The following is a 10000-nucleotide window of genomic DNA, read 5'->3' on the forward strand; positions in this document are numbered from 1 at the left end:
CCGTGCTTTGTGTCGGCTACGTGTAATTGCTTCGAGTTTTGATTGGTTTACTGGATTGTATCCGTCCTTTTTGATTGGCCAAAGTAATTACTTTGGTTTTGGTTTTACGACACTCGATTGAAACTCGCTCTACCATGCAAGTTATTTAAAGCCATGTGTATATTTTAGAATTTGAAGGGAGAGTAAAAGACGAAATGTAGAAGTGATCTTAGCACTTAACTGGACAATTTCAGCAATTGCCCCTTATAGTAGACATTTGAAGAATTCAGGCGAAATCAATGGGATATGAACCCGTGAAAGGACTCGATGAATCAACTGAGTTGATATGATAATTGACCACCGTGAAGAAATTCGAAAGCAGACGTTTCGAGCGTCAGCCCTTCGTTCGAAACATCACTTTTAGAATACTCCTCGGTGGTTGTTTTTTCATACAAACTCAGTTGACTAACCCACTTCTGCCGGAGTTTCTCTCCCCTTCGACGCAGCACCACTGCTTCTTTAGCAAGTTAACTCCTTCATCCATTCTATTTCTGCTAAGATTGATACTTTTTTTCCCATTGTTTTCTTCCGGCTTTAATTTCAGGCCAAAGTTCATGTCATAGATGACGTAAACTTATAGCAAAGGTATTTCTACCAACTGCTACCGAATTGGGGGAAATCATGCTGGTTTCGATCCTGAGGATGCCATCTTCCTTAAGCCACCCAGGCAGGCGTGAATTTAGACGGCAAAATTGCTTTTCAGAACTTTGACACATCATGAGTCAGTGACCTTTGTACCGGCCATGGCCAAAACCGGGGATGCGGTCAGAGGAAAGGCTACTTGAAGCCTCTTGTTTCTTCAAAAATTCAATCCTTATGGATGGAAGCTTGAGGATCTTACCTGACCACGGCACAGTTCTTTTGGTCTTTCTCACGCCCTCTCCCCATCCTATGGCTGTCATAGCCTGTATTTCTATGACATTGTTCGTTTCCGGTTCCATATTTCCCAGTAATTTCTCACGCACATCAGCTTTAGTTTCCTGCATATTCGTTATCTCGACGTCGTTGTGCTGAGATCCTGTGAACGTGTTGGAGCCTATACGATACTTAGTGATAATGCCATTGGGTTCCAAGGGAGGCTCCCACCTGACCAAGATGTACTTTGCAAAAGCATAGATCTTGACATTCGACGGTGGTCCAGGTTCTAAACCAAAGACAAAATAGACAAAACTGGCTGAAAAAGCTTTAATCGCAGCAACTGCAACAACAATGACAACGACCACAACAACATCAACAACCACAACGACAACAACGACAACGACGACAACAAAAACAACAACAACGACAACAACAACAACGACAACGACAACGACGACAGCGGCAACAACAACAACGATGACAACAAAAACAACAACTACAACAACGACGATAACAACAACATCAACAACGACAACGACAACAACAAAAACAACAACAACAACGACGACAACGACAGCGGCAACAACAACGACAACGACGACAACGAAAACAACAACTACAACAACGACGATAACAACAACATCAACAAACGACAACGACAACAACAACAACAACGACAACAAAAACAACGACGACGACAGCAACATCAACAACAACAACGAGAACGACAACAACAACGACAACGACGACAGCGGCAACAACAACAACAAAGACGACAACAACAACAACGACAATAACAACGACGACAGCGGCAACAACAACAACACGACAACAAAAAAAAACAACAACGACAACAACAACAACAACGACAACGACGACAACGGCAACGACAACAACAACAACAACGACGACAGCAACAAAAACAACAACAATGACAACAACAACGACAACGACGACAGCGGCAACAACAACAACAACGACGACAACAAAAACAATAACAACAACAACAACAACTACAACGCAAAAAACGACAACACCACCACCAACAACAACAACAGCAAAACTAACCTTACATTTTGCCTCCACTAGTCAACCAGACACTTAAGCTAAATGATATATGGGGGCATCGGCCAGCCAAGCTACTGTGCTGTTTATTGAAGCATTGGAATAGGTACAATTATATTTACACATCAACTCAAAAATAAAGTGAATGCAGGTAGATGCGCAAACTCCGCAAAAATTAAACCCCGCAAAATAAAAGTGCTACACGGTATTGTAATTCAAAGATAACACTCACAATGTAAATGAACGCTATCATATACCCTCTTCCCAAGGGGGATGGCCAGTCATATATAAGCACCATCGCTTAAGCTTCACGCCAGCGTAAAATTAAACGAGAACACCACGAAATAGTGCCTAACTAGAAAAACAACGCCAATTTTGAAATTTTTAAGATTAAAAGAATTTCCATCCTGTTCTGGAACGAAAAAATCTCACGTTCTGAGACCTTAGCTATGCAAAGACAAGGCGTTCTTAGTTATTATAGAACTGCTAATTACGTGACATGAGACGAGTAGTCGAACCTTCGACTCCGGTATCCGATCTCTTGATCGGGTGCCCTTCCAATGAGCCACAGGCTAGAGATGATGCTCATGAAGATAACAACAAACAAACAAAAAACAAAAGGAAACTATCTGAAAGGAATGTAGTAGTTCTCCTTAAACATGAGAACAACCTTACCGGCTTCTAACGTATTAGCTTTAACTTCTGCGCTCTCCGGTCCATCGCCTCCGCTGTTGTAGGCAGTGACTGCTATGGTGCAACGTGTGTACGGTTTCAACCCGGTCAGAGTATAACTCTGCGTACCTCCTCCCGTTACATTTGTGGATGACGCAAAAGTTGGAATATCACGTCTTCGTCTCTTCGCAGAAACAAGGCTTTCTCCCCAGTAATAAATCTGGCGCATTAATGAAACACAAAAGAGCATGAGTGTGCAGATGGCGCAGCGACGACAGCATTCGAGGCAACCCGTCTTTTGTGGATAATCAGTAATCAACAAAACTATAGAGCGTTCCCCTCCTATGCTATTTACTCATAACTCCTCTGACAGCCCCTACCACCCTACGTTAGCGACCTCCTAGCAACGCTGTTATTATATTCCCCATAAGAAAAGGCTCTCCACATACCCTGTATCCATCCACACTTCCTCTGGTAACAGTAACAGGTTTCCATGACAATTCCACACTGCGTGCCTTCACGATTCCCACAGTGACATTTTCTGGTCTTCCAGCGGGTGGGTCCTGGCCTGAAAATGCCTTAACAAATGAACTTTTGGGTCCAGCTGCAATATCGTTAATAGCTTGGATCTGGAATTCCCACTGAACGTAATACCCAGCATTGGGAATGTTAAATCTTTCTGTTTTAGGATCGTCAAGTTGAATTTCCACTAAACTGTTTGCGGGACCTTCTCGCTTATACCACAGCTTGTAGAAGAGGCCTGGACCATTCCACTCCACCATTCGCATGGCCTGCAAAGACGAATTTTACCACAATTGCTTTTAATCTCGTAATCGGATTGGCTAATTTGGCGTTGTCGATAAGAGTCTAGACAACGCGTCATGCTCACGTCAACCTGCCACGCAATTGTAATAGCATATCCGAAACGCTCATTTGGGAAATAAACAATCAGATATTGAGAAAGTTATAGACAACGTTTGCTCTTTCTTTGTGTCACGATCCTGGTAACGTTCTAAAATAAACATTTTCTTTGAAAGTAGAACCGCTTTCAACTTCTGCAGCGGTCGCAACGATAGCAGTGGTGACAAAAACAAGAGTTTCACTGTGTAACACAACTTCGTGAAACTGGTCTCACTCGGTTTTGTTTCGTTACCCCCCATAAGCCAATGAGAAACCGCAACTTGCGCGCCAAGGTCATGGAACTAGTATCGACTTCCTTTGCGGGAATCTGGTAACAACATTTCGAGACCAGTTTCACACGTTGCACCGCCTGCTGAAACTCGTTTTGCAGCGCCTTTGCACATAAGTTTCAGCTAAAAGGTTCAACGTGTAAAAGCTGCTTAAGGTGATTCCCTATAAATAGACCGTGTCATAGATTTCCGATGAAACCTCGCACACTCTTCTAATATGTCAAGAAGATGATAAGAATGTAATTAAAAAGGGGGTAACCGTGCTTGTTGCCATGGTACGACGCTGACGAATAGGGCTATTTAAGTCACTTTGACAATAGACCATTTTCGAATTCTCACGGCTGGACTGGATCTAGCATGGAATGGAGGCTAATGCGGGCAAATCTTTTCAAATGCAAATTAATTTGCCCGCATTAGCCTCCATTTCATGCTAGATCCAGTCCAACCGTTAGAATACGAAACTGGCCTATTGCCACGCATCCCGGATGATAGACAAATTTAGTTCGATTTTTTTAAATGTAAAACTTGATACGACGCACAGCCTAGAGTCGTTCAACGGTTAATTGTCGTACATACCTGAAAAATGTATCTGAATGCCTTTGTGAGTACTTAACACTCCAAAATAGATTTAACTTGAGCGTGGACTGTTCGACTCGTAATGGCTCCTTGCGTAAAATTTTATACAATCGTCAAAAAAATGGCCATAGATATTTACTGATTTTTTACTACCCCATGAAGACATCATTCCCAGCAAAAAAATGAAATAAAAATGTGTGTTACCGTACTCGGTCAGGAGACAATAGCCATTCTTTGGAGTAACCTTGGCGTCAATGAACATCTGCCATTTTAGCAATGCAAATGCGTTCGCCAATAACGCAAGAACTTCTGCGCAGTGGGGTTGGACAATGCAAAACCAGGGAATAACCTTACGTGAAGACGAAGACTTTCGAAATCGATGACGCAGAAAGCGTGGGGAATTCCAGTTAATTAGTTGTTTTCACCAGCTTCCAGCGTTTTAGGTTGGACCTGTGAAAACGATTCTAAAACGCTGCTGTGGATGAAAAATATTTGCTTCGTTTTCACCAAGGTAAAAACAGAGAATTTTGAAATCGCACAACTATAGATGGGAAGTGAATCTTGCGGAATGTGTGTGTCAAGGAAGGGCCAAAACAAACGTTTATTTTTGAGGTACTTACAGTCCATCCGATGTCAAGCTGTTCAGCCTTGCCGGGGATTCCCCTAAAGTTGTCAGGCCATTTGTCGGGAGCTATGAAAAAGGTAACAAACAGATGATTGATATTTGGCTACAGAAAACGAATTGGCAATTATTGGTTCTATGCTCAGAGCATTTGCGCTTATTTTTCTTCTTCCTTGCGCTTGGTTCCGCCATATTCGTAGTAGTTGTTTAAGAAGGCGCACGTGAATAGCAGGCCCAGTATACACGTGCAATAAGTACGTGAATTATTGAGTCAGTTTTTTTAACGTGTGCAGCCTAAAGCCATGTCCTGACTAAACACGAAAAGAAAAGCCCAAACAATTGTCGTTAATAATTAGTGTTTTGTCTCAGCAAAGGGTGGTAAGTAGCTGCTGACTATGTGCATGTTTCTCTTGCTTATGCCAGCGTCATTAATGAAGACTAGGGCCTTTAAAGATCGAGAGGTTTTATAACGCGTAAACGGAAAACGACAGGATGAAACTCGATTTTGCCGAACATCAAAGAAACCTGTTTGATTTTTGATAAATTCTTGAATTGTAGATCTTTAACACCTTCTCAAAGAAACAAGACTTTTGGTCCTATTTTCGGAAAAATTGTTTCGTGCTTTCCGCACTGTAAGACTCGTCCTGATCCAGAGAGAAAGATTTCTGCCACCATATTCGCGCGCTTTCTGGGGCCTTTAAAATCGTTGGTAAAGCTAACGAGCACCCACCCTGCCAGCAGAGTCTCTCTAAAACTCACCAGAGGGCAAGCAAGAGAGGTCCTTTAGACGTAAAGTTATTTATCCTGCCTCATACCTAGTTTAGCTTCTTACTTATTTTCTAGGGGGCATTGTACCTTTCTTAAGTCCATTACTTATTTCGTGTATCCCTATTTACGTGTGGTACAAATAAACTTGTTGTAAACTTGCAGAAATCGTGTCAAGTTCTGGGCTAGACACTCCGGTTAAACCAGTTTAGGCATCGCGCGCATCAGACTTTTGACAAGGCGAAGATCAATATCGAGCCTTCAGTACGAAAATCAATATGGCGTCTAAGAGTGTGATCGAGACTTGGCCTGGGTTTGAAACTGTCTCCAGGCAACGGCTTGCGCATACTCAACAAAGACTTCACACCATTTATGCAGAGTCCATTTTGTTTTGTCGTCGAGCCAAGAAAGGGTCGGCTGACAGTGTGACCGGCACCGTCACCCATATCATAAAAAATACTAGTAGTAATCTTGGATCATTGAACGGCATTCGTCGGTCGCTTGGGGAACACAGAGGGAGGTACAGGACCCAGGCCCCGCGCAATACCTGCCCCTGATCCCTGCGAACAACAATAAATAAACAAATTAATTAAGGACAGAGCCTACTATTGCTATTGCGCATACGTTCTGCGCATCTCGAGATACTTGGGCTTCCTATCGGTAATGCTTATTAATACAAGGGGTATTTTTGCGCGGCTTACAACTATGCAGAAGACGTAGATCTCAGTTTAAGTACTCTTGGTATCCAAAAAGAAAAATGGGGGTAACCATGGAGAGATAATTAAGCTTCAATTTAAGAAAGAACGGCAGGTCACGCAATTTTAGGCAATTTCAGCATTGATCAAATGGTCATAGAATTAACTGAAATAACAAAATAACGGCTCAAAACTATAGAAGAACTCAAACAAAACACAGGAAAGCTAAGAAGGGACAAGGATGGACAAAACTGGGGAGGATTGAAGTGGATTGCATTTGGGTAAATTTGAAAAACGTCGGCCCACCTTTTTTCAAATTTATATCAGTTTATATCAAAATGTCATTTAAACAGCTGGAAAATCATTCTCAATTGTTATGTGGCCGTGATTTTGCAAATGAAAGACTCTTGCTCTGCCATTTTGACATTTAGAGCTCATAACTAACAATTTTAAACAAAATTACCTAAAACAGCGTGACCTAGCCCCTTTAAGAACGCCATACATTGCTTTGTATTTGAAAGCCCCTTACAAATATTGCTCATGAATTATCTTTGAAAATTGTGTGGTTACTCCAAATTTTCTTTTGGGATTTCAATAACACTTTTTAAGATCTAGATTTCCTGTATAATCATAAATCGGGGCAAAAATACCTTTGATTTAGTAGGCACCGTCCTAGATATTTCATTACAATTGCGCACAAATTTGCATACCTGCAGCGTCTGTTCGGCACACCGAGCTCGTGGGTTTACTCGGACAACTTGGTCCAAAGCCATTGACAGCTCTAACCCGGAAGGCCAGGTCCGCGTTTCCGGCCATTTTCACCAGCGCATATGAAGTGGCGTTAGGCTTGGTAACATTTGCAATGACTTGCCAGAAGTCGTCAGCGTAGGTCGATTTTCGCTCGACCAAAAAATGAGTAATCGGGGCTTGATTCGCTCCGCCCGTTACCCAGGTCAATGTTGTGTTTCGGTTTTGGCAGTCGGAAGATAATTTTAGATTGTATGGTGGATATGGGGCACCTAAATAACAGAAGGAAAGAAAAATGATGAAAGTTATCAAACAAAATTACAACGCAGTCTACTTTAAAGCTCGACTTTATCTTTATTAAATCAGACGCGACGATAGAGTCGTTTTCAATTTTCAAGTAATTAGTGAATTGCTTTGGTTTTGCATTGCTTCACTCAGTGATTGGTTCAAAGTTCTTGTGCTAATTTTTCAAGCAATCAGAAGTGAAGCCAAAACCAGATTATCTTCAACGTCTTTTCACTCAGCATTACTCTAATTTCAACCGGAGAAACTCTGAGGAAAAACTGGCTTTGCCAAAACCGATAACTACCGGTAATTATTTAACGCGAAACTTCTCCGTGAACGTGGCTTGCGCGTGTACATTTTTCCGCGCTTTGTGTCGGCTACGTGTAATTAGTTCGAGTTTTGATTGGTTTACTGGATTGTCTCCTTCCTTTTTGATTGGCCAAAGTAATTACTTTGGTTTTGGTTTTGGTTTTACGACACTCGATTGAAACTCGCTCCACTACTAACAGCTACAAATGACAAGAACACTTGTCCTATCCTGACGATTGCAGTTAATCAACTTAACATTATTAACAAAAACCAAGGGTTTCAATAAAATGTGAAGTCGGCGGGAATCGAAACCGGTGTCGCACTGGTGGGAGGCGAGTGCTCTCACCACTACGCCGTCCGTGCACCCTCAACTCCTGTTAAAAGTGATAGTAAGAAGCCACAGCGCTGAAAAGTGAGAGTAGAAGAGCATTAATCTCCAAAATGCATCCATCACGAGCCTTTTTGCCTGTTTACGTGCTTATCGACAACGCAGCAGCCTCGAGAAAGGTAACCGCGCACCGGTGGTTCAGTTGGTTGAGAACGGGGCTGTCACGCGGGAGGTCGTGAGTTCGACTCCAGCCGGACCAACACTCAGGGTCTTATAATATCTGAGAAAGTGCTGCCTTTGTAATAGGCTAGTTTCGAATTGTGCAGCAACAAAAGAACAAAGTCGAGGTTCAGGGGAATAATTAGCATTTTGTATTGTTCAGAACAAAGGAAAATGCAAATTATTCCCCTGAACCTCGACTCTGTTCTTTTGTTGCTGCACAATTCGAAACTAGCCTATTACATCCGCAAATGGTTAGACTTACAAATCTTCTCGGATAAGGACTGTAAACCGGAGGTCCCATCTCATAACCCTTGTTACCCTGTTCCAGGCTCTCAGTCGGGAAAACGAAAACAACTGCGTGGGAAAAGCGAATGGGGGCTTGGGCTTGGGTCGACCCAAGCCCCCACTCATTATTCGCACGCATTTTTTTTTCTTTCCCTACTATCTGGGAGCCTGGAACAGGCTAAGCCCTTTTTGTTTCCCATAAATAATATGTGACGTTAAGATAAGACGATAAGAGTAGGGAACGTAGTCCCCGGTGTTGTGCTCTGACTTTATCTGGACGGGGGCATCTTTCACTTCCTAAAATTAACTGTAAACTGCGTAACAAGCAGTCTGGCTTAAGCCCCCCATAAAGCATTGTTACTTATTCTTGAAAAGCCCCGAGGGGAGAGACTAATAACTTGATTTGACTTTACTTCACCGGGGTGGTAAGATTGCATGTAAACCCGAGTTATTTTTTGACCCCATCTATGCCAGTTACTCCCCCCACCTCGTCTCTTTTTTCCATTTTAACCCGAAATCTTACCTGCGACATCAATAGTAGCCGAGGCAGAGTCTCCAGATCTCTTTGGGTAGGGAGTATACGCCAAACAGGTGTAAATCCTAGCGTCTTCGACTGTTAAGTCGGCAATGGTCAATACATTCCGTTCCCAAGTGACCCTCTGGTTGTACTCGATAATAGCATCATCTCTCTTCCAAAGGTAATGCAATTCCAACCTGTCGTCCACTTGAGCCTCACAGCGCAAGTCCACCCTGCTTCCTTCATTAACATTCCTGTCTTTTGGTGCAAGTATTATACGCGTCTTCTCTGAAACCAAAGGTTTTAAACTGTTGTTTTAAAGGTGCCGAAATTCAGCTCGAGATTTGAGCCCCAGAATTCCGGGAATCGCGGTAAGTAATACATTCAAAATCGGGACGGAACGGGACGAAAAATGGACGAGTACATATCGCTCTAAAAACGGTTCGTTTTAGTCAGGTCAATTACGTGAGTACCACAAAGTGAAATAAGTTCAATTGACACCGCTAAGGCAAAAAAATTGAAAAGGTGCATTCGAGATCGGCATAATCGATGCAACAAAGGATACAGTGAATCACCACCTCCTTCAACTCTCATAAAAAACACGAAGCTGTCACCTTTCAAAAATATGGGCATGACTCCTTTAAAGTACTCAATAATACCATTTAAAAGGATCAATCCGGATTCAGATGCCTTCAAAGAATACACCTCGACTGTGGATACAGTACTTTAGTCTCAGTCGCAGCGGTTTTTTTGGATGTCACGCAACGCTCCGAGATAACGGCTGCGAACAATGCTGCGAACGAGACTATATATAAATACTTCGGA

General features: G+C 42.5%; 1 protein-coding gene across 1 annotated transcript in view; it reads right to left on the minus strand.

Moving 5' to 3' along the window:
* Positions 1–10000, minus strand: part of LOC138056998 (fibronectin type III domain-containing protein-like) — a 46748-nt gene that overhangs the window by 6048 nt on the left and 30700 nt on the right. Inside the window, exons 10-15 of the mRNA XM_068903006.1 lie at positions 9182–9463; positions 7193–7501; positions 5021–5091; positions 3084–3425; positions 2638–2854; positions 881–1183 (exon numbers count right to left, since the gene is read on the minus strand). Coding sequence (XP_068759107.1) covers positions 881–1183; positions 2638–2854; positions 3084–3425; positions 5021–5091; positions 7193–7501; positions 9182–9463 — 1524 coding nt within the window. The remainder of the gene's footprint in view (positions 1–880; positions 1184–2637; positions 2855–3083; positions 3426–5020; positions 5092–7192; positions 7502–9181; positions 9464–10000) is intronic.

This window comes from Montipora capricornis, chromosome 7, assembly GCF_036669925.1.
Source record: "Montipora capricornis isolate CH-2021 chromosome 7, ASM3666992v2, whole genome shotgun sequence".
Lineage (NCBI taxonomy): Eukaryota > Metazoa > Cnidaria > Anthozoa > Scleractinia > Acroporidae > Montipora > Montipora capricornis.